Consider the following 25728-nt stretch of genomic DNA (forward strand, 5'->3'; position numbering starts at 1 on the left):
ATTTAGGAGGCTTTCCTCAAATGCCAGGTGACTCTTGACTGTCCTTGGGTGTTTACTAGAGAAGCACTAGAAAGCTGATGGGAAGTGTGGGTGTAGGTGGGATTTGCTGAACGGTGAGTCTTCCTGGAAACTAACTGGGTAGGGGCCTAACAGACATCTCCCAAGGGAATTTCGAGCTGTCAGTGTGTAGTTGGTTTACCTTGAGTTCATTTCTCTAAATGATGATGGTAGCCTGGCCATCATCTCTCAAGAAAGAACAGACTGTTTCATGTGCAGAGCTGTCTTTACTGCCTTTATTTCCGTCTTGATAACCTTGCCCGAGATCGTCTCCACAGCCAAAGATGCCGATTAAACCGCCGGCTGTTACAGGGGTAGGGAGAGGATGTGGGAGTAAGATTCCTTTTATAGACTCTCAAATGGCCCTCCTGTTTTCAGCCTCACTGCTCTCCTGCCTCTGAGGGGCCGTGGGCCACCAATTCCTGAGCCTTCCAGGCAAGAGTGGGCTTGCTCCTGAGCTCTGCCCCTGGACCAGCCTGGCAGCCCTTCTCTTTCTACTTTCTGTAGCCTGCTGTCGAGGGTAAGACACCCACCAGTTTTCCAGATTCTAGGGTTTTGCTGACATCTCTTGCTGGCTGTGTTCTCTTTTCCTTTTTTGTTTATCCATGTGATTTTGTGCTTTTTAAATTCTTTTCCCATAATTTATTGGGACTTCAGAAGGATGTGGAGGTAATAGCATGTGTTCCACTTGGTCGCTTTAGCCAGAAGGTTGGAAGGCTTCCTTTGAAGGCCCCCAGTGTAGTACCCAGCTCATGGTGGTGCTAGGTCAACATGTGGAGGTCTTATTAAACTGACATGGTTGATTTTAACAGAAACAACAGCCATTTCAGTTTTTGTTAATTTTTCTCCTCCTGAAGGATTAGAATAAAAAAAAAAGTAGGGGGAAGAGTAGTAGGCTATTAATTAATGACCCTTAGGAAATAAATGTGACCCCACTGAGGAGAGCCCCGCCCTCACCGAGAGTTTCCTGGTTTAAAGCCCTTCCTCTTGGAATACATCGCTGATTCCTCCTGAATCACTTGCCAGTTACGGTCCTCCCAGGTGTGGCGGCTGGAAGTCCCCAGGAGTCATCAGGTTTCAGCTCATTTTGCTGGTGAGGAAACTGCAGGTGGGGCTCCCGCAGCTAGAAGATGAAAAGTCCCAGGTGCCTGCATGAGGCTGAGGGTCTCCCAGTCTCCTTGACCTCGGGAAGTATGAGAAAGCTGACGTGGGCTCTCAGGGGCCCCCATGTTGGGCCCTGTCCCCCTAACCTGGGACAGCATTGTCCCCAGTGTTCTTCCTGGAGAATGCCTGGCTGGGTCACAGACGTCCAAGGTTCTGCTCTGCCCATTTTACTGGAGGAAAGAAAGGGGCACATCAAAATTCCTAGCTGGTATTTAGAGTATGTGGTTATCGTCTTGATGCTTGAATTCAGAGCCTCCAACCAGTCCTCAAAGCATGTATTCATTTAATCAGTGTTTACTGGGCCCCTTACTCTGGGCCAGACTCCCTTCCACGCACGGGGGCGCACGGGGAACCAGACAGACAAGGAGCTCGTGTTCCAGAGGAGAGAGGCTGACGAGAAAGGAGCCGAACAGATAAGGTATTTTATATATGGGGAAATGCTGTGGGAAAATCAAGAAGTGCCCGGTGGGCGGGGCTGAGTGGGGGTGGGGTGGGCAGAGGGGGCATCTGAGGCCCAGACCCGGGGAGGGACCGAGTCCGTGTGATTTCAGAATAGCAGGGAGGCTGCCTAGTGGGGGCTGGTGGAGGACGGAGGTGGCACGAGGGTGATGCGGGAACAGGGGGGCCAGCTGGACGCTTAGACGGCGAGTCCTCGGGAATCCTGGCGGGCGATTTACTCCCAGGGTCGCGTCCACCTGACGGGGATCACGTGTGTGAGGAAGACCTGGCTGCCCGTCACTGAAGACCATCAGGAGCAGACTAGGGGTGAAACACTGCTGCCTGGGCTCCCCCGCCGTGAACCGGCTCCACGAAGGGCCCCAGCACCCCACTTCCCCCAGCGACGGGCAGCTGGGCCCCCCCCCCAGAGTTATTGTGAGCCGCTGCCGCTCAGGCCGGTGGCACCGCTGAGAGATTAAACACATTCGCTTAGAGAAAGCTGAGAAATAACTTCTTTTGATAACCAGGGTCTGTTAGTTACCGGGCCTCTGAGGGCTGTATACAATTTAAACTTTTTATTAAAAAAAAAAAAAAAAGCTCATTTACCCTCCTGGGAGCCTGTGCTATGAAATTATAAACTGCACGGGGTTTGTTTTGTTTTGTTTTTTTCCTCCTCTTAAACGTGACTGAACATACAATGGAGAACATTAATTTTGTTTTGTTTTGTTTTGCACTAGAACCATGGGTTTTACTTTCTCCGCGTCTGATTAAAGCGATCTCGGGTCTTCAGCGGAGGGGCCCGACTTAATGCTAATGCTGCTGGGTCCCCAGGCCTGCAGGAGGCCCCTCAGTCCTTTGGCTCCAAGCCCACCCTCCTTATTGAAGCCCGGAGTCTGGGACGCGTGGCTTCTTGGCGGGAGGAAGGAGCCTGCTGTTCTCTGCCAGCATCGACTGTTCCAGAACCAAGAAAGCCGGGAGGGGAGGGCGCCCCATCCAGTCCACAGGGCCAGAACCATCTCTCTTCCTCAGCACAGGTCTCCTGCTTAGAGGAGGCTCAGGCCATGTTCCACAGAGCAGCTCTCAACTGCTTTCCCCCAAGGCAGTCATGAATCCCTCCCTGCAAGGGGACCGGAGCCCCCGAGGGACAGACACCCCGAGATGGAGGCTCAGCCCCAGGCCCCGGGGCCCAGCTGCGGTGACCCTGGACAGGCCCCCTCTCTGCTCTGAGCCCTGAGCGCTCTCTGCAGGTCGCGGGATGCCACGCATGGCACAGGGCAGTGACTTCTTCCACTGGTGAGGAGTAAGCGGGATCACCAACACTGGTTTACCCAGCTGTGTTCACTGAGGCTCTGCCGTGTGCCAGATACTGCGGAACCTGCTGGAAAAGATCACAGTGCCTGGCTCAGTCCTTCCCTTGGGGCAGAGGGTTAAGCTGGATAGATTAGTGATCAAAAAGCATTACAAAGTACATAAAGCAGAGTGATGGGATGGGCAGGTGGAAGGAGAGGAGGGAAAGAGAGGCTTTTTTGGGTCGGGGGGGTACTCACGGTGGGCTTCCCCGAGGAGGTGACATTTGGTCTGAGACTTGGATGAAAAGAAAGCGCCAAGCCTCTGGAGATCTGGGGGGAAAGGTGTTGGGCAGTGGCAACAGCACATGCAAAGATCCTGAGGCAGGAAACAGCCTGGTATGACCAAGAAACAGAAGGAAGGGCGGTGCAGCCAGGGCGAGGGGAGATGTGGGTGGACCTGACCGACCTCGAGACCAGGGTGCTGGGATTTTATTCTGTGTGCACCGGGAGCCCTGGAGAGTTCTAAGCAGCACAGGTCAGAAGGGTGAACTGAAGGTGCATAAGAGAGAGAGCAGGGTTTACCTCCACTGGCTTTAATCTCTTTCACACATTCTCTGCAAGACATTTCACTTCTTTTCTTTAGAACCATAATCCCCTTGGTTGACTTTAATAACCAGCAGGAACATTTTTCAGGCTGTTTAATTTTATTAAAAGATTCAAATTTGATGATAAATGGTGGTATGGTTGCCTTCAAGCCTCAGATACAAGACTTGCTCAGCCGTGGACATGTTCCCGCCACCCACCTTCATCCCCACCAGGAACCACCCCCCACCTCGATGCAGTCTGAGACCGTAAATAATCTAATTATTTCTTGTACTTTGGTAAATATGCCAGGAACACTCGTAGCTCTCTGAGACCTACAGAGAATATTAACTTGGTGGGTTTTTTTTTTTTTTAAAGAAGAATGGTAGCTAAGTTAGAGCAATTTCAGCGGGCTGATTGAACCCCACACAGTCTAACAGAGGACAAGGGCTTCTGTCTGAAAGCATGATTAGCCTCACAGACAATTGTTCAAGATCTGTGATAAGAGCCAGAGATAGGAGGAGGGAGGAGGAGGAGGGAGGGGCTGAATCATCAGCGCAGCTTCCCGGAAACCCTTGAGCCCACCAAGATGCCAGTTAATTTCGCAGCGTGTAGACGAGGCCCTGGGAACACACGCAGGGTCCCTGCAGGGGCACAGCCTGTCCCCACCTTGGGGACAGCCCCCTCTGAGCAAAGCAGGACATGGGCACGGGGCACCGCGGCGGGCAGGCTGGGCCCACGGGTCTTTCTGCCTTCTCTTCTGGTTGTCTCGGTGCGGCCGGTGCCCCCGACCTCTCCCCAGGATGGTCCCAAAGACACAGCAGAGGTTTCTCTTCCTCCTTGTCGGCTGAGCCCAGGGAATCTTGAAAACAGAGGACGCCTGTGCGGGGCTAATTACAGAGCACGTTAATCTTCCCGCTTCATTAGTATTAATTACTTTCCAAAGGCTGGAAGTGCGCTTTCCTCCAAAGGCCTGCCCCAGCCTCCAGCCCCACACGTGGTGCTGGTGTGAGTGCAGGAGGCTGTGCTTCTTGGCTGGGACGGGGCTGCCCTCCCTCGCTTCTGGCCCAGGAGGGCTGGGTCTACCCGCACGCGGTGTTGACAGCTTGAGGCCTGACTCGCAGAAGCACAGGCTGGCGCAGACACGCACCAGCAGTCAGAACTCAAGAAAGCTGAGTTGCCCCCGAGGAGACGACCCTGCCAGCGAGCCGGGAAGCCCTGAAAACCCAAAGCAGCATCTTTTAATTCATGGCTCCGGCTTGAGTTTCTATTGCTAAATCCGAATTGATCATCTTTAAACAAAAACCCAGAGACTTGGCAGAGCAGTGCAGAACCTGGCTCCCATCTCACTGAACCCCAAGTGCGCAGGGAGAGAACTGGGGCCCCTTTGGGCAGGGAGACGGGCCGGTCCTCGAAGTGCCCAGGAAAAACGGGAGTGAGTTTTTAGACGCTCGGGGCTATCGACATTGCCGAGGTGCCCAAGTTCGCGGTCACAATGTGAGCCACTGGCCGTGGTGGAGACTCGGCAGGGGCTGTTGCCACTCAGAGGCTGACCCGCTTGGGACTTGGGCTGCGCTGCCACAGCCTGGCAGCGTTACCTGTGCTGGGCAGGATCGTGGGTGGAGGAGTCTGTGCCTGGAGGGAGCCCATGGGTTCGGACGATTATCTGGAGGCACCGTCTGGAAATCAAAGACCAATTTCATAGCCACTGTAGGAAGGCCAGCCCTTGAACTAGGAGCAGAAAGGGGACAGGGGCCACTTGGGGACCTGGCCGTCCGCCATGGACAGGCTTCTGCAGCAGAGGCCTGTGCTGCGGGGGCCTGGAGAAGTCCCGGGCCGCCCCATCGCAGAGCACCAGCGGTGCCTGGTAGGATGTGGGACGCTTCTCTGGGGTGTCGGGACTCGACCCATCCGTGGGCCTTTGTCCGATGAAGAGCAGGCTCTGCCCGAGGGGGTCCTGCTCCATCGTGAAGAGCTCATATTCCACGTGGGGGAGCCAGATGCCCAGAGGCAGGCACCCGTTGGTGGCTGTGACGTCCCGCTCAGTCCCCAGGGACCAGGCCCCCGGCCCCCCGCAGCTGCTCGGCTCCGAGAAGTTGAGCATGGCCGTGGTGACCTGGTCCATGGGGGTCACCCGGGCCCGCGTGACCTGGAACACCAGCTCGGTGCCGCCGCGCACCTTGGCAGACGGCGTGCCCTGTGTGTAGCTGCCGGCTGCGTAGACGGTGAAGGTGGGCTGCCGGCAGGCGGGGTCGGAGAAGTGGTGGTAGCAGCCTTCCCAGGAGCGGTTGTGCCCGTGGAAGGTGAAGAGCCGGGTGAGGAAGAGCACGGCGGGGCGCGCCTCGCACCCAGTACTGACCCACCGGCCGTCCAGGCGCAGGGGCAGGGCCGCCCGGGGGGGCAGCACGGGCGGGTGGTGCTCGTCGGATCTGGCAATGAGGCCGCAGGCTGGGCAGGGGCGAGCGTGGTGCTGGCAAAGACAGAGAGGGGGGTGACTGTCCGAGGGCGAGTCAGGGTGCAGCCTGGGGACTGGGCAGGGTCCCAGTGGAGTCCCACCCCTGGGTCACCCATCACTTCCTTCACTCCTGCCTCCAGCCCCGAGGGCCACTTTGCTCTTCTTGGGCCTCAGTCAGCTCCTCCATCCTCTGGGCCTTGGCACCTGCTGCCACTTCTGCCTGGAACTCCCCCCCAGAATGTTGCCTGGCTGCCTCCTTCTTGTCCTCTGAGTCTCAGCTCAGAGGGAGGCCTGGGAGAGCCCTTTCCCGACCACCCTTTGTACAGTGGTCCTCAGCCCTTCCTAGCACTCAGAGATGTGTCATTCTCCCTTTCCTCTTCTCTCCATCCCTCCCCTTTCCCTGGATAGTAAGCTCCAGGAAGCCCGGATGGACTGTCTCTCTGTGGCTGTTCTATCTCCAGGTCTGAGCCCGGTGTCTGCCCACAGCAGGGACAGTGGGTGAATGAACGGACGGGAAGTGGAACTTACATCCTGGGGTTTGAAAGCAGAATTCCTTTCTCACACCCAGCCTGCGTGGTCCTGAAATTCGACCACCATTAACGTTAACTCTCTTTTCCCCTTGCCTGCTGCTACTCCCCCTACCCTCAACTCACTCTTTTAGGTGCTTCCTAAGGGCCAGGAGCTGTGCTAAGTCCTTCTCATGTGCTGTTACACTGGAGCTGGGAAGCTGAGGCTGAAAACTAGTGGGCCAGGTGGCCTGCCAAGGCTCTCCAGCCTGGAAGTGGTAGAGATGAGCTGAGACCACTGGCCCCCTGGCCCGCTGTCTGCCCACAGCAGCCTGCAGGCTCCACCGCTGGGGGCAGACCAGAGGCATTTTGTCTCCAGAAATTTCACCTTGCAGGGTGAGCGTCGTTCCCTCCTCTCCCTTGGAGAGTGAATGTGGCAGCACGGATGAAGACCACTGAGATCCTCATGCCCTTGGACGTCCCGGCTTTGGGTCTGGGCTAGGGACTTGCTGGGAAGTTGCAAAGGGACTCAGCACAAAGATGTTCACTCCTGTGTTATTTATCATCGGAAACCAAGCCCCACCTGGTGCTGCGAGGTGCAGCCTCAGCCCTCGTTGCCCGGGCTGTGAGTTTGTTCTCCTCGCTCTCTGGCCTGATTTACAGTTGCCAGTGCCTTGTAAGTCCTCAGAGCTGAGTTTACAGTAAAACATGTCAGCGGGAAGCAGATGCTAAACCGAATTCTGTGGGAGTAGTCAGTCTGCATTTTGGAGTGAAAAAGCTCAGTCTAGGCCAAAAAGAAACCAGACACAGACAACTTCTTCTTCTTCTTCTTCTTTTTTTTTTTAAGGGAGCTGATAGCCAGAATTCAGCTCAGAGCATCACTCCGAAAGGTAAAAGTGGAACAGGCACCCGTCAAGGCAGGGCTGACGTGGGAACGAGCCAGCATCCCTGGCTTTTGTGGTTCCAGAAGGAAACTCAGGGCCAGGGGTGCACACAGGACAGTCCGGGGGAAAGCGTTGTGAGGGCCCAGCTTGGAAATCAGCTCCGAGTTGTTTTCCCTTGCAAAACCCGAAAGATTTCCACAGACTGATTGCTGCTAGATGAGTTTCATGCCAAACAAGGGGGCATTTGGGAGTTCTGGTTTGGAAAGAAAATACTGGACGATCGAGAACAGGGTGTTTTTTTCTGGGTGTTTTTGATTTTGTTTTTTTCTTTTTTGGATTCCTGCATTATAAGCTCTGCATATTTATTTCTGTGATGGACCTAAACTTGCCTTGACTCCCACGATATAGTTTTCTACTGTATTATTTTTGGCTTGGGGGATTTTAACCCAGAGGACTGGAGGCACCTGGAAATGCTAATAAATGGCTTCAGAAATGTCTATGACAGGAGGGGACAATCTGGCTGGCTGGTTAGCTGCAGCGGGTAATTGGAACGCGGGCTGATAAGAGCCTCCTCTATTTAGGCATTTTAACCCACATTCCAACTGTTGTTCGACTAATGTGTATCGACAAGACATAATGCATCACATCAGAATAATCTCAGGGCTGCCTTTCTCCCTCAACAGAGAGATCTTCTGCCGACAGGACATCCGGAGATGCTGGTTGGTAAATTGGGGCAAGCAATTTTCTGTGTGGCAGAAACAAATGGTGAGCTAGCAAGGCTCTGAGGTGTGGGAAGGACTAGAGAAGGCATTTCCTTCTCTGCCCCTTTGTAAGGGGATGGAAGAAAGTACCGTCTCTAGCAGAAACCTTCTGGGCGTCACCCCGCACAGGGCTGGAGCTGCACGTGTTAAGAAACAAGGCCTCCGTCAGCGGAATTCACACTGGCGACGAAGCCCAGTTCTTCCTGTTACATAAAGTCGTTTCTCAAACAGCACACAACAGTGTCTAATAGCCCCCAGAGGTGACACCAGGCTTAGATGATTTTGGTAGAGGGTTGGCTGATTGATTAGGATTCTATATCCAGGCAATGAATTTGGGGATCAAATTGGTTTTAAATTAACTTCTAAAAATGTTCCTATTGACCATCTGGTTTGAGTCGTGGGCAAGGCTTGGGTCCCGGCGAGCATAAGGGAATGACCAATTTGGTGGGGAGGTTATCTGCAGTATTCCCTTCTTTGAAATTATCTCCCCCCCTTTTTTTTTCCTGGGAGGAGGGCAGTTGGTGAGCAGACATTTCATTGAATGTCCGTACATCTGGCCCTGCTGGTCCAAGCTCACATTCCTGTGTGTTCTGCTTGGCAGTCACATCGCAGGTGGCACTGGCCGCCCTGGCGGGTCAGGCAGCAGGGGTCCACAGCCCCAGAGCCCTACCTGGGGAGAGGTCCCGGGGTCCATCCTCTCTGCACTCAGAGCTGTTTGTGCTCCCAATGAGGTGGCAGGTACTGGTAATCACCCCAACGCCAGCACCTTCTCTGCTCTAAGTGGGATTAACGTCAGACCAGCCTAGAACATTGGCTGCCAAAAAGGGATCATTTTGAGGTCACGGAAAAAACTCAGGCTGATTTTCTGATTATGAGACCTGCTGCTGCTGCCCAGATCCTGGGGTGGAAGGAAGGAGGTGGGAGAAGGAGAGAGGGCTGATGGCTCAAACCTAGTGCCCACCCCCAACCCTGCCCCGACTCTGGGGCTGCTTTGACAAGCTGCCACTCTCAGGGGTGAGATTTTGCTCCATCTGGTTTAATGCTTTGAGTGTCTAGTATACAGCAGGCATTCAATGTGTGCTGAACGTGTTAGGGCTGCCTCAAAGAGCACTTGGTAGGAATGCCTGAACTCATTCATTCCTCCATCCATCCATTCATTCTTACTTTTGAAAAATATTCCTTGGATGTCTCTTACAGACGTTCTTAACCCGGAGTCCTAACCTTGACTTCGTTTTTACTAACCTCTGTCTAAAAGTGAGCATTTCTTCTAATTGTGAATGTAGGCAACAAACGCCTGTGGCTTCCGTGGGACTTTCTGCTTGGTGGCTGACCTCATATTAACAGGGTTGCAGACACTGGAAACAGTGTTTACACTCCTCACTACTTAGTATGTCTATGTCACAAATTAATACTAAGACTTCAGTAACTATGTTAATAGAATTGGTTTCTGTTTAAACTGGATGTGTTTTATTTTATGCTTTCACAAAGATTTTTTTCTGAGGAGGGGTCCTCACCAGCCTCACAGGAGAGGTCACGAGGTCCTCCCCGTGCCCACTAGGCTCTGTGCTATGTGCCCAGGGGAACTTACACACATAAAGTTCAGTTTCTTTCTGCCTCCGTACTCATCAGACAAAAAAAGCCATTAGATCTTCCCCAAATCACACAGTATGAGTGTGACAGCTTTAATTTAAAATCTATGTTAATTGGCTAAGTGAAATTCACTTTCGGGTGGGGTGGGGGGCATCTCAAAGAGAGAGGAGGGGTCTCAAAGAGAGCTCAGAGCTGGGGTCCCTTTAGACTGCGGCCTCTTGCCCAGAGGGTGGTCCATGGGTCACCTGGGAGCCTGTTAGAACTGCAGAATCCCAGTCCAGACCCAGGGAACCTGGAAACCTTTCTAAGAAGATGCCCAGGTGATGGCATCTTGAGACAGTCAGAGTCTGGGACCTGCTGCTCTACCTGACATTAGTGTGATGGGGTGCACTCAGTGCCTCTGGCTCCAGGTCAACAATGGGGTACACATGGAGCTTTCTAGGGGGGGGCCTTCGAGGGCTGTGTGGACTCCTGACAGTGCCCTGGAGAAGGCTACCCTCCCTAGTTCATGCACTAAAGTTTATTGGCCTTGCCCACGTGCTGGCCTCTGGGTGAGGACACAGAGGGGCACAGGGCCTCACCCTCCTGGAGGGTCTGGTGCTAGAGGCAGAAGGCAATGAGCCAGTACATAGTGCAGCTCAGGATGCGCTGGGAGCTGTTCAGCGTAGGGACTGGAGGAGGCATCAGAGCCGAGAACTGAAATAGGGAAACTGCCTGTGGCCAGGAGGGACAGGAAGGGACCCTGCTGGGTCCATGGGGAGGATGTCGGGAGGACTAGATTCCAGAGGGCTCTCTAGTTCCTTCTGGAAAAAGCCAGTCCTGTACAGACCCAAGATGTCTCAAGCAGCAGAAACAGCATGTGCAAATGTCCTGAGGTAAGCAGACCAGGGTGCAGGGCAGAGAGGGCCCTGGGCAGAGATAGATCCTAATGGGGCTCAGAGCTCACCCTCCCGGGGCCCCAGACTCACCAGGGCGCTCTGCAGCGGGCGCTGGTAGCCGGTGGGCCTGTAGTGCCGCCTTTCCGCCGGGTCGGTGTGGATGTCCCCCAGGTAGAGCTCCTCCACCAGCCGGGGCCCGGCCAGGTGGCGCTGCACGCGGACCAGGCTGAGCTCGTGCATGCTGAAGCCCAGGGCGGCCGTGCAGTCCCGCTCGGCCCGGGCGCTCAGCAGCTCGTACAGGGCCCCGGGCAGCCAGGCCCGGGCGGGGGGCAGCCGCCGCGCGCAGTCCCGGCCCGCCCGGCTCTGGTTGAGGCGCCCGGCCACGTCGAGCAGGGCGCGGCGGCTGTGGAAGACCACGCCCACCTTGTGCAGGTGGTAGTCGGCCTCGGTGGCGCCGCGGGTGACCCAGGAGGCCCGGCGCAGGCGCACCTTGCCCTTGATGAGCAGCGAGTGGGCGGGCTCCCGGCAGGAGGGGTCCTGGTAGTAGAACTGGTAGGCGCGGAAGAGGCGGCTGGGGTAGAAGGTGTAGGCGCGGGTGAGGAACTCGGGTCCCGGGCGCACCTCGCAGCTGGAGGGGGACAGACGGTGAGCTCCCGTCCCGCCAGCCCCCGACCCTTGCTCCAGGCCCCTCTCCCACAGCCTCCGTTTCAGGTCTCCGCTCAGGGCTGGGGGCCCGCAGCCTCAGTTTCCCGAACTGATCGCCCTCAACTCTTTTTAAAATTGAAGTAGAATTGATTTACAATGTGGTGTTAGTTTCAGGAGTACAGCATAGTGATTCACTTATAAATATATATATATTCTTTTTTCATTTTGTAATCATTGTAGGTTATTAGAAGATATTGAATATAGTTCCCGATCCTAACAGTAGGACCTTGTTGTTTATGTGTTTTGTATATAGCAGTGTGTATCTGCAAATCCCAGACTCCTAATTTATCCCTCTCCCCAGCTCCTTTCCCCTTTAGTAAACATAAGTTTGTCTTCTGTGAGTCTGTTTCTGTTTTGTAAACAAGTTCATTTGTGTCATTTTTTTAGACTTAACATATAAGTGATAACATATGTTATTTGTCTTTCTCTGTCTGACTTGCTTCACTTAATATGAAAATCTCTAGGTCCATTCATGTTGCTGCCAATGGCATTATTTCATTCTTTTTTTTATATAGCTGAGTAGTATTGCATTGTATAAATATACCACAAATTCTTTATCCAGTCATCTGGCCATGGACATTTAGGTTGCTTCCATGTCTTGGCTACTGTAAATAGTGCTGCTATGAACATTGGGGTGCATGTATCTCTTCACATTAGAGGTCCCTCTAGATATATACCCAGGAGTGGGGTTGCTGGGCACACAGTAAGTCAATTTTTAGTTTTTTGAGGACTCTCCATACTGTTTTCCATAATGGCTGCACCAAACTACATTCTACCAACGGTGAAGGAGGGTTCCCTTTTCTCCACACTCTCTCCAGCATTTATTTTGTGGCCTTTTGAATGATGACTATTCTGACTGGTGTGAGGTGATACCTCATTGTAGTTTTGATTTGCATTTCTCTGATAAGTAGTGATATTGAGCATTTTTTCATGTGCCTATTGGCCATTTGTGTGTCTTCATTTCAGCCCCAATTTTGGGGCTGCGGGAACTTTTGCTCACGCATTGTAGCCTGAACAAAAGCTTTCCTTCCATTCAACCCTAATTGCCTTCTTCAGTCGACATGGAGTGGGTCTCTGTGGGTCCCTCTGGCCTGAGAAACACACAGACTTCGCAGCCAGTGGGCCCGGGTTCAGACCCCATCTCCGTCCCTCACTGGGTACGTGAACCTGGGTGATGCTCAGCCCCTTCCTCCGGGACATGGAGGCATCGGATCCACAGTCGGGGTTTCTAGAAGCAGCCAGTGCAGTGGTGGCGCCTGGCAGGTGATTAAGAAACAGGGGCTCCTTTGCACCACGTGGGGAGCCCTGTGCTCTGAGCTCTGGGAAGTTCTCTCCCCAGCACACACTGGACCCCCCAACTCTGGTCCTCGCTGAGTGAATCGTGGGTGATGGGTGCTTACATTCTGTCTCCCCCTTGGCTGAGCTGAACTCCTGACCACGTTTCATCTGCGTCTGTAACCAGCTTGTTGACCTAAACCAGGGGTCAGTGAACTTTTCCCATAAAGGGACAGATAATAAATATTTCTGTCTTTGTGAGCCACGTGGTCTTTGAATGAGCCAGGCCCTATTCTGCTGGTGGTGAAGACACACCTGGGGTGGGGCTGGGCGCAAAGGGAAGCTGGGTAGATGGTGGACGAGTTCCGGGGGGAAGGAGCAGGCAGGTACCCCCTGCACCATGTTACTACAACCAGACACCACCTGCATTGTTATTTTCTCAATATTTTTCATACCAGGACTGCTGGAGCAGGAGAGATGCATTCTCACGCATTCTTTTCTTTCCATCTTTCTGATTACGTGAAGGAGAATGTCTGCACTGGAGCTAATGCATCTGCAACACCAGTCACCCTTTTCTCAAAGAGAACAGACTCAGGGCCTGAGGTGGGCAGCAAGCCAAGGGAGAATGGGCTGATATTGTTCTGTTTTCACTGACTTTCTCTTCATGGTTGCCTCCTACTTACGGCAAGTGGCCAGCTCTCTGTATCCATAGTCACATTGCACGTCCTTAAAAACAATCATCGTGCTATAAACGTGTACACCATACCCCCAGTTACCCCCAGTCAAGCTGTAAAACTACGTGAATATAATCACCCCAACAAAAGCAAGCTGGCTTAAGGGGAAATTGTAAGGAAATACTAGTGCAGGCAGACGTTAAAAGTGAAGAGAGGTGACCGACAGGCACAAGCTGGGGGGGAGACTTGCCCCAGGAAACATAGCAGGCCACACCGGACACCTCAGTGGTTCCCAGACCAGAGCTGTGGCCCTTCCCTGCTCTACTCCCAGAAAGCAGCAAAGCCTGTCTGAAGAGCACCATGGGGGACTTTCTAGGAAGAAACTTCTAGAAGTTTCTAGAATTGTCTAGAATGCTGTTGTCTTGGGGCAGGAACAGCCTGCAACCAGTCCCCATCCTTTCCATGTCCTAGTTCTGTCTCCGAGTGACCCCAGCCAGGGGGGCCTGGACCCACCTGGACTATGGAACTGAGGGGCGGGCAGAGCCTGGGAAGGCGTCCCAAGCAGCTTTGCAGAGCTCAAGTCCCTCCCCTCCCCCAGGGCGCTAGCAGGTGTTTGGCAGTTGGACTTTTCCTTGACCTCGGGAGGTGCCTGGAGGACATGGAAAGTCCAGTCCTTGAGCCCAGAGAGGGACTGGCCCAAGGGGAGGGCGGGGCTGGGGTACTAGGTGTCGAGGAGGAAGCTGGCTTCCTTCTCCCTGACCCAGGGAGGGAGGGCTTAGTGGGCTGCCATTGAGTTTGTGCCCCACAATGAGGGCAGAGCACAAAGTGCATCACCCCAGAGCAGCAGCGGGGCAACTGAAATGTCAGATGAGCCAGTCAGGCTAGAAGGAGAATCAGACAGTCAGGCAGGACCTCTGGGCTCCCTCTGGCCTGCTGCTTCTGGCCCCAGGACCTTGGCACCAGCCACTGCCTGGCTCTTCCCCAGCTCCCCGTCCCTGGATGGCTCACTCCTCTTTTTTCTGATCTCAGTGAAGTGTCCTCGTCTCCAAGAAGCCTTCCCTGGCCACCCTCTGAAGACCCCTCCCAGGCCACTCACTCTCACATCCTCCATTTTATTTCCTTCAGGACAGAGATTAGCACAAGGTTTTGTCACTTATTTCTGCGTCTAGGGCTCGTCCCCACCACGGCTCCCCCTGCACCCAGCCCATGGTAGCTTCTCAGTAAGTGTTTGTACAGTAGGTGTTCATTATGTGGACATGTGGACTTATCCATGTGCTGTTTGTGGCTGGGGCAGGATGCATGACACAGTGCCAACCTCCCAGGCTTGCTCTGGGGCAAGGGGACAAGCAAGCACGTGCTTGGCAGGCAGCAGGCCTCTGGACAGTTGGATGAATTGTGCCCATTCCATAGGTGTGGACACTGAGGCTCAGAGAGGGTGAAGTCTCCCAGCCCAGCGGTCTGTGGCTAAGGTGACCTCAGGGGCTTACCCGGTGGAGATCCAGGGCCCGTCGAGGCGCGGGGGCAGCAGTGCAGTGACAGGCACTCTGGGGGGCAGGGGCTGCTGGCAGCGTGGTTCCCAGTGCAGGCGGCCACTCCCTGCCGTCCCAGCCGTCTCTGTGGTATGGACTGCAAAGCAGACAGACCCAGGTTAGCAATCCCAGCTCAGCCTCTACTCTGCCTGCCCAGCTGTCCCCACCCAACCTGGGCCACAGCCCAGGAGGCAACAGAGAGCCAGGCAGGGGCCTGTCTCCACCCTCACCTCCACCTCAGCTCTTCCCAGGGTGTCCCCAGTCCCGGAGACAGTGATGGGCTCCCCAAGTCGGTGCACCTAGAATCAGCCTCTGGACTCATCTCCTGCCTACAGGCTTGCCTGCTGTGGTCCAGCCCTGCTGGGCAGTAGCTGAGGAGCCCTGTGCTCTGGGATGTGAGGCAACCTGGACTCAGACGGAGGGGCTGGGACAGTGGAACTTCCACCCCCTCCCCTGAGGAGCCCAGGTTCTGCTCCACCTCTGCCTCCTGCAGCAAGCCAGACCAGCACCCACCCCCTCCGCGGCCACTCACTTCCCGGTCCCTTCTTGGTGCCAGGCCCGTGTGTTGTCCTTCTCCACATCTGAGGGACCAGGCCCGTCCCAGGTGCTGCGTGGTGCCCAGTAAGCGTGTGATGGGTCTGGGGCCGAGGCTCGAGGCCAACAGTGGGGCAGTTGGGGGAGGCCTTGGAGGCCTCGGGGAGGATGGCTGGAGTGGCAGGGGCCGGCCCGGCCCCCTCCAGTGACCCTCCCAATGTGCTCATTGTATGGAGACGAGCCAGGCCTGCTGTGGGATCTGCACGTCTAGGAGCTGCTCGGAGGTGAAAACACCGGGCCCTCAGCTGCTCGAGAACAGCAGTTCCCCTAGAAACTGTCAGCCCCGCTCAGAGTCGGGCTCCACACGGCCCAGATGGCAGGGTGCGGCGGGAAGCTTGGTGGCGAGCAGTGTCGAAATGTCACAGCAGCAGGCTGTGCTCGCAGGGTGGCCGGCCTTGACCCGCTGGCTCAGCTCCTGCCACAGGCCTTTCCAAGGGCACGTCTTCCCACCTGGCCTGTGGCCGTCGTGGGTTGGGGCGCGGGGGCCTGGTGGAGATGTTGGGTGGCCCCGGGAGGCCCAGGCAGGCTTGTGGGTGGCGTAGGGGAGTGAACGCATGATCCATTCTGTCCCCTTCCCCATCGCACACGCACATCTTCTGCGGTCAAGTTCAGGGAAGGAGCTCGGTCAGGGATGGCCTGGGCAGGCCTGGGGTCCCCGCCCTGCCCCCTCGCAGCTGTCTGATGGGGCACGTGGCCCCCAAACTCTCAGCTCCCCAGTGGCCTCTCAGAGTGGATTTGCCCCCCTTCCTGGAAGTCTGAGGTCTCACTGGGAGACTTTCGGGGTCTCCAGGGACCAGCTGAGGAAGCTGGTGTGATGCTGATGGTGACGGTGCTGACGGCAGCAGTGGGCTGACTACTGACTCTGCGTTTCTGGGATGTTATCATACGTTTGTATGCGTTGTCTCACCTCGGCAACGGCCCTAGGAGACATGTTCGCTTCGGCTTCCTCTTAGGGGCAGAGCGACAGGCTCCGCAAGGCTGGCCTGGGGCACACCTGCCCAGCGCGACACAGCCGAGGTGCGGCCGGGTGGGCGACTCTCGGTCCCAGGCTAGGGGTGGTGGGGGCGTTTTCAAGGCACGGTGGGATGCGAGGCTGAGCGCAGGAATGCGCGCACAAGTCGGCTTGCCGGGGCGGCTCCGCGTCCCTGTGTGTTCCTGGCGCATCCTACTCCTGACTTTTAGGTCTTAACAGCCAAACAGGAGAAATGAGAGTAAACAACCAGTGCCCCAGGGCAGTGGTGTTCCCGAGCGGACGGTGGGCACACGGGCTGCCCCGAGGGCTGTCGGCCACTCAGCACATGAGGCCACGCCAGGGGGAGCCCGGGAAGTGGGTTTACCTGGGCACAGCTAGTTTTCCGGGGACCAGAGCCAGGATGATGCAGTGGATGAGTGGCATTCGAATTGGGCCAAACGCCCAGCATCGCCCAGGCAGCACTCCTGAACTGGGACACACACATCGGCGTCCACACCTCACACTGTCTTATGCTCCGGCAACTGGCGTCTCCCGGAGACACTGGGTCTCCTGGGTCCAGCACTGCAGGTTAATGTGAACGTCAGTGCTCATCAATGAAATGTGTTGATCTGGGGGACGGACAGGAGCAGAGGGAAGAAAAAAATCCAAAAGGGGTGGGTGTTGCTTTCCCGGTAGGAATATCCGGCTGATGTCTCAGAGCAAGACAGTGAGTGGCCCCCCAAAATGACACTGACACTTTCCACAAAGTTTAGTTTCTTGAGAAAATGTGTTTTTGTTCAAAAGGGAATGATTCCCACCCCCACCCTGGTCCCCTCTCCGAAGGCACCGCGAAGAGGTGCTGCCTCCATGAAGTCCTATTTTGACTTGAATCCTCAGATAGGGGGGTCCCGCCAGGCGTGCTTTCATTTGCTTTGTTTTTCTGCGAGAAATTGGGATTTAATTAAGTCAGGAGACGGGATATGGTGCCATCTCACCGTATTCAGAACACGCACACATGAAACACAAAACACAACCAGAGCCCTTCTTTGGAAAACCCCCAGGGCGGAGCAGAACGTTGCCTCTCGGTGGTTCTCAACGTCAAGGTTGCAAACAAGAAACCAACCGATTAGAAATGAGCACATGAAACGTCTCCAGTGGCAGCGCTGGAGGTAGCTTTTCTTTCTCTCCCTCTTTTCTCCCCTAGAAGAGTCTGAACTCAGGGAGCCACGGCTGAAAGCAGATGGTGCCGTGGGCCAGGTTGCATAACTTTTTGCAGAGACCTGATAGACGGAGTTAAATGCATGGGCCAAATTGATTTTTATCAGCCACGGATTTTTAATTAACAGTGGTGTCCACTTACCGCCGTCCATTATTTACTGTTTACCCACTAATTAAAAATTATGCTGCTTTTGCACTCATAAGAGCAGAACATTTGAAATTAAATAGCATCGTTCAAATTACCTGCAGAATTAAATCTAGAGCATCCAATTGCTCAGACCAGGCTACTGGGGTTTAAAATATGATCTGGTCCAGCCTGATGTGTGAGCATGAGTCAGAATGCCAGGAGAGGACCACACAGCCAACACCACGTGAAACCTGTCTGGGACTTTAAGGGGGAAGGACACTTGCTAAGCCTCTCTTCAGCATGGGCCCTGGGTGGACATCGTGTTGTGATCAGCGGGTCTGCGTGATGGTGGCACGTCCGCCCAGTAATCCTGGGGGAGGCAGCCTGTCAGCGTGGGGATGGAGTGCTTCCATGTGCCGGCCACTCCAGCAGGTGAAATCCACACAACCGCCCACGGCAGAGGTTCTGTTGATGCCCCCACTTTGCAGATGAGGAAATTGCAGTTCTGAGGGGCGGAGAGGCTCAGCCTGTATCATTCTACCCTAGGCAGGTGCTTCTTACCCAATTAAAAAAAAATCTCATCAAATACACCTCATGTAAAATTCACCATCTTAACCATTTTAAAGCATACAATTAAAATTCAGTGGCATTTAAGATACTCATCAGGCTGTGCCACCGTCAGCACCGTCTAGTTCCAGAACATTTCCATCACCCCAAAAGGACACCCCGTACGCATTAGCAGTCATAGCATGCCTCTCTCCTCTCACACCCTAGCAACCAGTAATCTGCTTTCTGTCTCTATGGATTTGCCTATTCTGGGTATTTCATATAAGGGGAATAAAAAATACGTGCCCTTTTCTTATCTGCTCTTCACAACGCTTCTATTAGGTGGACGTGATTATTCTCATTTTCCAGATGAAAAGTGGAGACTTGGAGAAGTTTTACACCCAGCTTCACAATCTGTGATTTCTTCCCAGATCATGAAAAGAGTAGGTCTGAATCAATGGGGTGGGAGGGGCTGGGGGGATGTGGAGAAAAGACATGGGGTTTGTAGCCAGAGCAGATGGAGAAATATCAGGTCTTCAGATAGCTTTCTCTGGAGGGCAAAAAGCAAAAGAAAAGCACTGGTTTTCCCCTACCCTAATTGGCTTACTCCGAGGTTCCGGGAGGCGTGCCCAGTGCTTTTAGGTGCAGCATGTAGGTGAGCATTGCGTATTCTAGTGGTTCTGCGTTGATTTTAGAGGGTGTTAAAAAGCCGCGGAACTTCCTGGAGCAATACTGCTTTCACAGCCCTCATGGCCGAGGGCAGGACGGAGTTTTAAAAGGGGCTTGGTCCGAACTTGATCTTAAAATATTATGTCATACTTTAAATAATATTTAATAAGTAAATGTGATGGGTGCCCAGTCCCCAGAGGGAGAGACTGAGGTTAACTCATCACATCCCCCCCGGCTGTGTGTCCTGGAGCCTCCGAAACACAGGCCAGCAAACTAGGGGGCTTAACAGCAGACTTTTATTCTCTCGTAGTTGGAGACCAGAAGTCTGAAATCAAGGTGTGGGCAGGCCCGCGCTCTCTCCCGAGGCTCTAGGGCAGGGTCCCTCCTGCCTCTTCCGGCCCCTGGGGCTCCCGGCGTTCAGGGCTTCCAGACACATCACTCCAATGTCTCCCACCTTCACGTGACCATCTTTCCTCTGTGTGTCTACGTCTCCCATCACTGGGGTAGCGCCCACCTTGGTCCAACATGACTTCATCTTGACTTGATTACATCTGCAAAGACCTTACTTTCAAATAAGGGCACATTCACAGGTACCAGGGGTTAGGATTTGAACATATCCTTCTGAGAACACCATTCAACTCACAAGCGATACCAAGGTCCCATCCAAAGCCCAGGGCTCCCGGCATCCTGATCTTGATGCACTCATCCCTCCACCATGCATCAGCATCGCGTGGCTGTTCTATGTCTTTGTAAAGCTGCACATGCTGGCCAGAGTCCCTGGTCTCCTGGAGAGGCTGGCATTCATCACATAGGATTATAATTTTGAAGAATCTCAAGTGTCTCAGAGTAAATGTACACAAGGGCCATGAACTTCCTAACACACTTGGAGTAACATACCACGCTTTCCCTTATGACCTACGGGGACTTCAAAATCGGCTGTCTTCCTGTGTCTCCAGGGCCGTCCATTGGATCCTACCATGTTTCCCTACTGCGAGTTCCTAGGGATGAACAGGCAAACTCCTTCCTGCCTCGAGGCCGTTGCAGTGCTGTTCCTCGGCAAGAGTACTCTTCCCTCTGCTTTGCACAGGGCGCTCCCCCATCACCGGGCCTCAACACAACCATGGCAGGCTGACATCCAACGCTCCCCTTCTGCTCTTTTCCCCTCCTAACCTGTGCAGCACTCATCACATCCCTCGGTTATCTACCTGCTGCCTGTTTTTTTTATTTACTTCTGTTTTTTGACATTTCAAGTTGAGGTCATTTCAGACCCACAAAATGTTGCCAAAGCAGCAGGAAGAGCCGCCGTATACCCCGCTTCCCCAAAGGTTAACATCTGGCAGACACACAGCAGGATGATCACAACCAGGAAATGAACAATGATCCAATGTGATGAAGTAATCTACAAATCCTGTGCAAATTTCACCAGATGTCCCAGTCAGTCTCCTTTCTGGTCTAGGATCTGACCCAGGATCACACATCACACTTAGTTGTCATGTCTCTTTCGTTCCCTTCCGTCAGAGATGCTTCTTTGGTCTTAGTCTTTCATGACCTTCACACTTTACAAGAGTACTAGCCAATTATTTTGAAGTGTGTTCCTCGATTTGGGGTTTTCTGATGTTTCCTCGTGATTAAATTCAACTTCCGCAGATTTGGTAAGAATTGCAAAGAAATGAGGTCGTGCCTCCCTCTGCATCAGCTCCAGAGGCACGCGGGTGTCAGCCTGTCTCCCACTGGTGACGTTACCTTCGATCACTTCCTGAAGGTGGCGTCTGCCAGGTTTCTCCATCGTTAAATTACTACCTTTCTCTTTCTAATCAGTGAAAATCTTATATACACTTAGAGATCCTGCGAATATCTTGTTTCTCATCCTACTTCCCTCCAATGACTTTAGCATCAGTTGATGACCATTGATGATCCTTACAACAGTTTCTTCTGTGGTGTTTTCCAGAAGGTCATTCTCGAGTTCTGTCATTCTTTCTGAATTTATTGATTGGAATTGTGCTACAAGGAAGCACTCTCCCTTCTCCCTGTTTATCTCTTTACTTAATTATCATTTGTATTAGTATGAACTCAGGGATCTTTATTTTATAGGTTACAATCCATTGCTATCATGATTTGGTGTGTTGCTCAAATTGTCCTTGATTCGGCCCTCGACAGCTCCTTCTGGCACCAGGTCGTGGTGAAGGAAAGTATAGTGTTTATTGCAGGCACCAAGCAAGGAGTCCAGGCAGCTAGTGCTCAAAAGACCCAAACTCCCAGGTGGCTTTCAAGGAAAGGTTTTAAAACACAGGGCGAAGGAGGGGGTTTTAGTAGGCTGTGTGATCAGCTCGTGGACCTTCTTCTGACTGGCTGCTGGTGGGGTAACTGGAAGTCAACATCATCACCAGCCTTCTGGTTCCAGCTGGCCTGGGGTCTCCATGCTTGTGGGCAGCACGTAGCTGACTTCTTCCCCCTGGTGGGAGTTTCAGCATCTGCAGGACTGCGCGAACGACATGGCTCAGAGTGTCATCCGTAGCCCTTGAGAAGGCACTGAAGGCCTTTGACTTTGGTGACTAAACTATCATTGTTTTGTCTTGCTTGACTGTTTCCCTTTGTTCTTGCATTTTCTCACTTCTCTGATTAAATTTATTCTTTGGAATTTGAGGAAGGCCTAGGAGGCTAAAGTTCTTCTCTAAACAAGAGGCAGGTGGAAGATGTGGGTGTGGGGGTGTCTGTCTTGGGAAGGCCCCACAGGGTCCTGCTCAGTTATAATTCAACTTAGCTCCTGTGTCCTTTCTACATACACTTCTCTCTTCTTTCTTCTCTTTTTTCTTTTCTTTCTTTCTTTCTTTTTTTTGGGGGGAGCACTTCCTCATTTTCTGGCACTGGAAGATCTTCCAGGCTTATTTTGTATTTTCTTGCCCCCAACCCTGGAATCAGCCATTTCTCTAAGGAGTCCTGGGTCCTTTTATTCGAAAATGGTGTTTAGAAACCAAGATCTGAGTGCTGGGTGCTCATTGCCACTGAGGTGTCACTCTAGGTTCCTCAACTTTTTTCTTTCTTCCTTCCTCCCTTCTCTTTTTCCCTCCCTCCCTCTTTTCTTTCTCTATCTCTTTCCCTTCCTTTCTTACTTCTTTTCTCTCTTCTCTTTTTCCCTTATTTCCTTCTTTCTTCCTTCCTTCCTCCCCTCTTTTCTCTCTCTCTTTTCTTCTTTACCCCTTTCTTTTCTTTTCCTTTACCTTCCATGAGGACAGACCCTTATCTCTCTTGCTCACTGCTGATTCCTCAGCCTCTAGCACAGTGCCTAATGAATGCTAAATAAATATTTGTTGTATCAAGACATGGACAGCACTAGAACAATCCCTTCACATAGTAAGCACTCAATAAATGCTGGTTATGATCGCTACTTCTAGTTGAATGGATGAATGAATGGCTTGTGCTCCATAAGAATGATGCACATGCATTCATTGTTGTCATATCTCCCACCCCTTGGGGTTTCCCCTCCTAAAGATTGTCTGGTAATTTCCATCGTGTGTGTGGCTATTAGGGTCAGGCTGAAAATGGAAGTGGAGGAAAAGAAGGTTTGCAGCTGTTGGGAAAACTAAGAATCTGGCTAAATGCAAAAGGGTGATCAGTAAGGGAGTTCCCAGCAGCCTGGAGACCCTCACTGATCCAAGCAGGTGGAGAGAAATGAGAAGTAGGCAAAAGGAGGTTTACGTGTGTCCCACCAAGAGTTCTGAGGACCGGCTGGACCTAGCGTAACAACGTGATGCCAAATGCTTGGCTTTAAAGCCTTTGTTGACCCTTGGGAACTGCCCCAGCCAAGCCAGGATCCTGATGTGGTTCTACGTCCCCAGAGAAGGCTCCATGTTACTCCATGGCACCGTTCAATAGACACAGAATGTGAGTCACATGTGTAAGCCATCTACATAGTGTTACATTTTCTGGTTGCCACATTAGAAAAGCTAAAAAGTAACAGGTGAAATGAGTTCTGAAGACACTTTAGTCAACCTCCAATATTATATTCCAACATGTAGCAAATATGAAAACTATTAGTGAGTTTTTTTTATTTTTTTTTTAAAATACACCTTTGAAATCAAGTATGTATTTACACTCACAGCACAGCTCAGTGTAGATGGATCACGTATCAGGGCTCAGGGGCCGCATGTGGCTGGTGGTGGCTGTTTTGCACAGCATGGCTCCAGCTCGAGAATGGGATATGTGTGTCAAATTTTTCTATATCAGAGGTTTTCAAGCCAGTTTCAGAAGACCACAGGTATTATTTTCAAGGGGAGACACTGAGCTCCCACCCCCCACCTTTAGCCCACATGGCCCCCACTGTTTGCTCTGATTTATATCCTAGGATGCTAATTAAGATTTGCTTTGAAAAAAAGTGTTCTCTTGCTTAAAAAAAAAAGAAAAAAGAGGTCCGAAACCCTCTGGTTTATTTCAAACCCTCAGCTTGAGGTAATTCACCTACAATGTTTGTACTTGGAAGCTTACGCACGTGTTAAATAAAAATATCCCCGCCCAAAATAACCTGTCTTGATTACAGGAGGCCGCCGTTCACAAGTGCAGATGTGCTGGCGCGCAATGGTACACAGACGATGTTTCAACAACCAGCTTCAGAAACTGGCTGTTGAAATGGCAGCTGTCATTGTGTCGCTACAGCAAAAGATGTGCTTTCCAATGAAGTCACTGCACAAAAGGTACGCAGAGTTTCCATTTAAACTCCCCTGAGAAGGTTACAGATTGGCATGCTATGACAGTACCAGCAAACCACAGAAATATGAAGACAAACTTTGAATTCTAAGGAGCCTAAAGTTCCCTTTGGTGTGGCTGGCTGGCTGGCCTTCCGAGTCTGCGTATGTCCCTCATTTGGCCGTAACTGAATCTCAGTATTCATCTAATCTGAGGGTCTTTGCATTCAAGGCTGGGGGTGGGGTGGGGATAGGGGCTACCTGTTTGCATACAAGGCCTGGGCCGCTGGACAGGATGGACTTTGCGATCTTGAGAGGCTCAGAAATGGTGTATCTAAAAAAAGTACAGCCCTGCAACACTCCAGGGCTTCGGAACTTGCCCTCCTTTGCGTGGTGCAGTCAGAAAGTTCAAAGTCGCCCTGAGGACTTCTGGAGGCACTGGGTATCTGGGAAAAGGAGATTCTGAGCTGGAGAGATTCAGGAGGACATCCGATTCGGATGTCACTGTGTTGAAAGGTCAGTGAAGGGACACTGTTTGGCTTGTCACTGTTCCCCCAGTTCTCCATGAAAAGTCCCAGGGTGGGCTGGGCCGAGGAGTTGGTGGAGGTGGACCTTGTTGGTGGCCTGCGGGGAAGGCGATGGTTTTATGTCTATATTTGCAAGACTGAAAATCATTTTGTCAAGGGGAGTGGCTGACCACACAGCTGTCTCCCCATGGCTGGTGCTGAGCACTTCCTGCTCAGGGAAGAGAAAACTCAGAGCTCACGGGACGGGAGAGGAATGGGGGCTTTGGGAGACAAAGTCTGGCCCACCAGGCCCGGCTCACTGGCCGGTTTTTTTCGGTTTGTTTGCTTAGGAATCTTCCAGTACAAAAACTGTTCACATCCAAACTCCCTGAGCCCCAGGATAATGCTAATTGCTCCTCACTCTGGCTGGGGCTCCCACCCAGATGAAAACTAGAACATTCCAGCCAAAGCCCAGCTGTTTCCAAATAGCCACGGCATCAGGGTGATGGATGGGAGTTCTTCCCTTTTCACCCAGATGTTCTGGTGTCTTGGAGACTTGCCTCCCGAGCCCGACTTCAGCGCCTGTGGTCCCGGGTCTGCACGTTGGCCCCTCGGATATTCATAATTCATCCCGGATTTGGTCAAGGCTTCCCACGGACGCCAGCCACCGGCCCTGAGCTCCGGGGGGCGGGGGGAGGGGAGTCCGGGCCTGGAGGGACTGAGCGCGAGGCCTCCCCGCGCCTCTGAACGCGCCCGGGGCGCCCCGAACACTCGGGCGCCTGCCCTAAGGGGTGGAGTTCCAAGTCAGTGTTTGCCAAACAGAGCATGTGTCTAGAAGTCTCCCAGTGGACTGAATCCTTGTTCGCTCTCTTGGCAGAAGACTGAAGCTTCCATTGTTCTATAGAACAGGAATTTGGCAAGATAATCGCAAGGGCTTGACACGTTCAATAGGAAAGAAGACGTCTGTGTGATCGCGGCGAAGACTTCCGGAAAAGGGCGGCGCCTTGGGGAGCTTAACTCTTCGTGGGGCCTTGGGAGCTGGTTCTCCACCCAGTCTTCCCCGGAGGGGCCCAGAATCCCCTTGTCTCACAGAAGTATTTAGGTTTCGAGGAGAGAAGGATGGAGACCGTTGGTCTCCGTTGAGCGCCTTTGGGTCTGAGAACTGCCCGGAGAGGCGGGGGGCCACGGGGAGCTGCCCCAGCGCTGGGGGAAGCACACCACTCAGGGGCTGTTCTTGGGAGTCTCCACAAGGGGGCCCTCTTGAGCTGTGGTTGGGGCGGTTGGGCGGCCCCGGGTGAAACCCGGCACCACCTCCTCCAGCCTCCGCCTCCAGCCCGGGGCCACCGGGCTCCCTCGGTCCATCCTGACTTGGGCGAAGAGGGAGCCCACGAAGACCTGCTCTGGGGGCCATGCTTTCTTCCACGTGGGAGATCTTGGTTTCCACACGCACAGAGAATGAACTGGGAGACCAAAGAGCAAGGGTCATGGGGTCGCCGACCCTTGCCTCCTTTGGAAGACGTTTGCAACACAGAAGGAACGCTCCAATTGGAACCACAAGAAAGGGGAACTGGGAAGCTTCATGAACAATTAAACAAAACATCTTGGCTCCTCGGTCTCTACCCCAAAGACGCATATCGGGGGGCCTTTGGG

The 25728-nt window shown here is 53.1% G+C and overlaps 1 protein-coding gene across 2 annotated transcripts in view; it reads right to left on the reverse strand.

Annotated features, from left to right (window-relative positions):
• Positions 1-3857: 3857 nt before the first annotated feature.
• Positions 3858-25728, reverse strand: part of APCDD1L (APC down-regulated 1 like) — a 50459-nt gene continuing 28588 nt past the window's right edge. Inside the window, exons 2-5 of one of the 2 annotated variants that reach the window (XM_072944471.1) lie at positions 14746-14884; positions 10695-11232; positions 5710-6000; positions 3858-5209 (exon numbers count right to left, since the gene is read on the reverse strand). In XM_072944471.1, the coding sequence (XP_072800572.1) occupies positions 5021-5209; positions 5710-6000; positions 10695-11232; positions 14746-14884 (1157 nt within the window). In that variant the 3' untranslated portion in view covers positions 3858-5020. Of the gene's footprint in view, positions 6001-10694; positions 11233-14745; positions 14885-25728 lie in introns of both variants that reach the window. The other variant, XM_031687666.2, reaches the window with a different exon arrangement.

The sequence above is a fragment of the Vicugna pacos genome, chromosome 19, assembly GCF_048564905.1.
Source record: "Vicugna pacos chromosome 19, VicPac4, whole genome shotgun sequence".
NCBI classification, from domain to species: Eukaryota; Metazoa; Chordata; class Mammalia; order Artiodactyla; family Camelidae; genus Vicugna; species Vicugna pacos.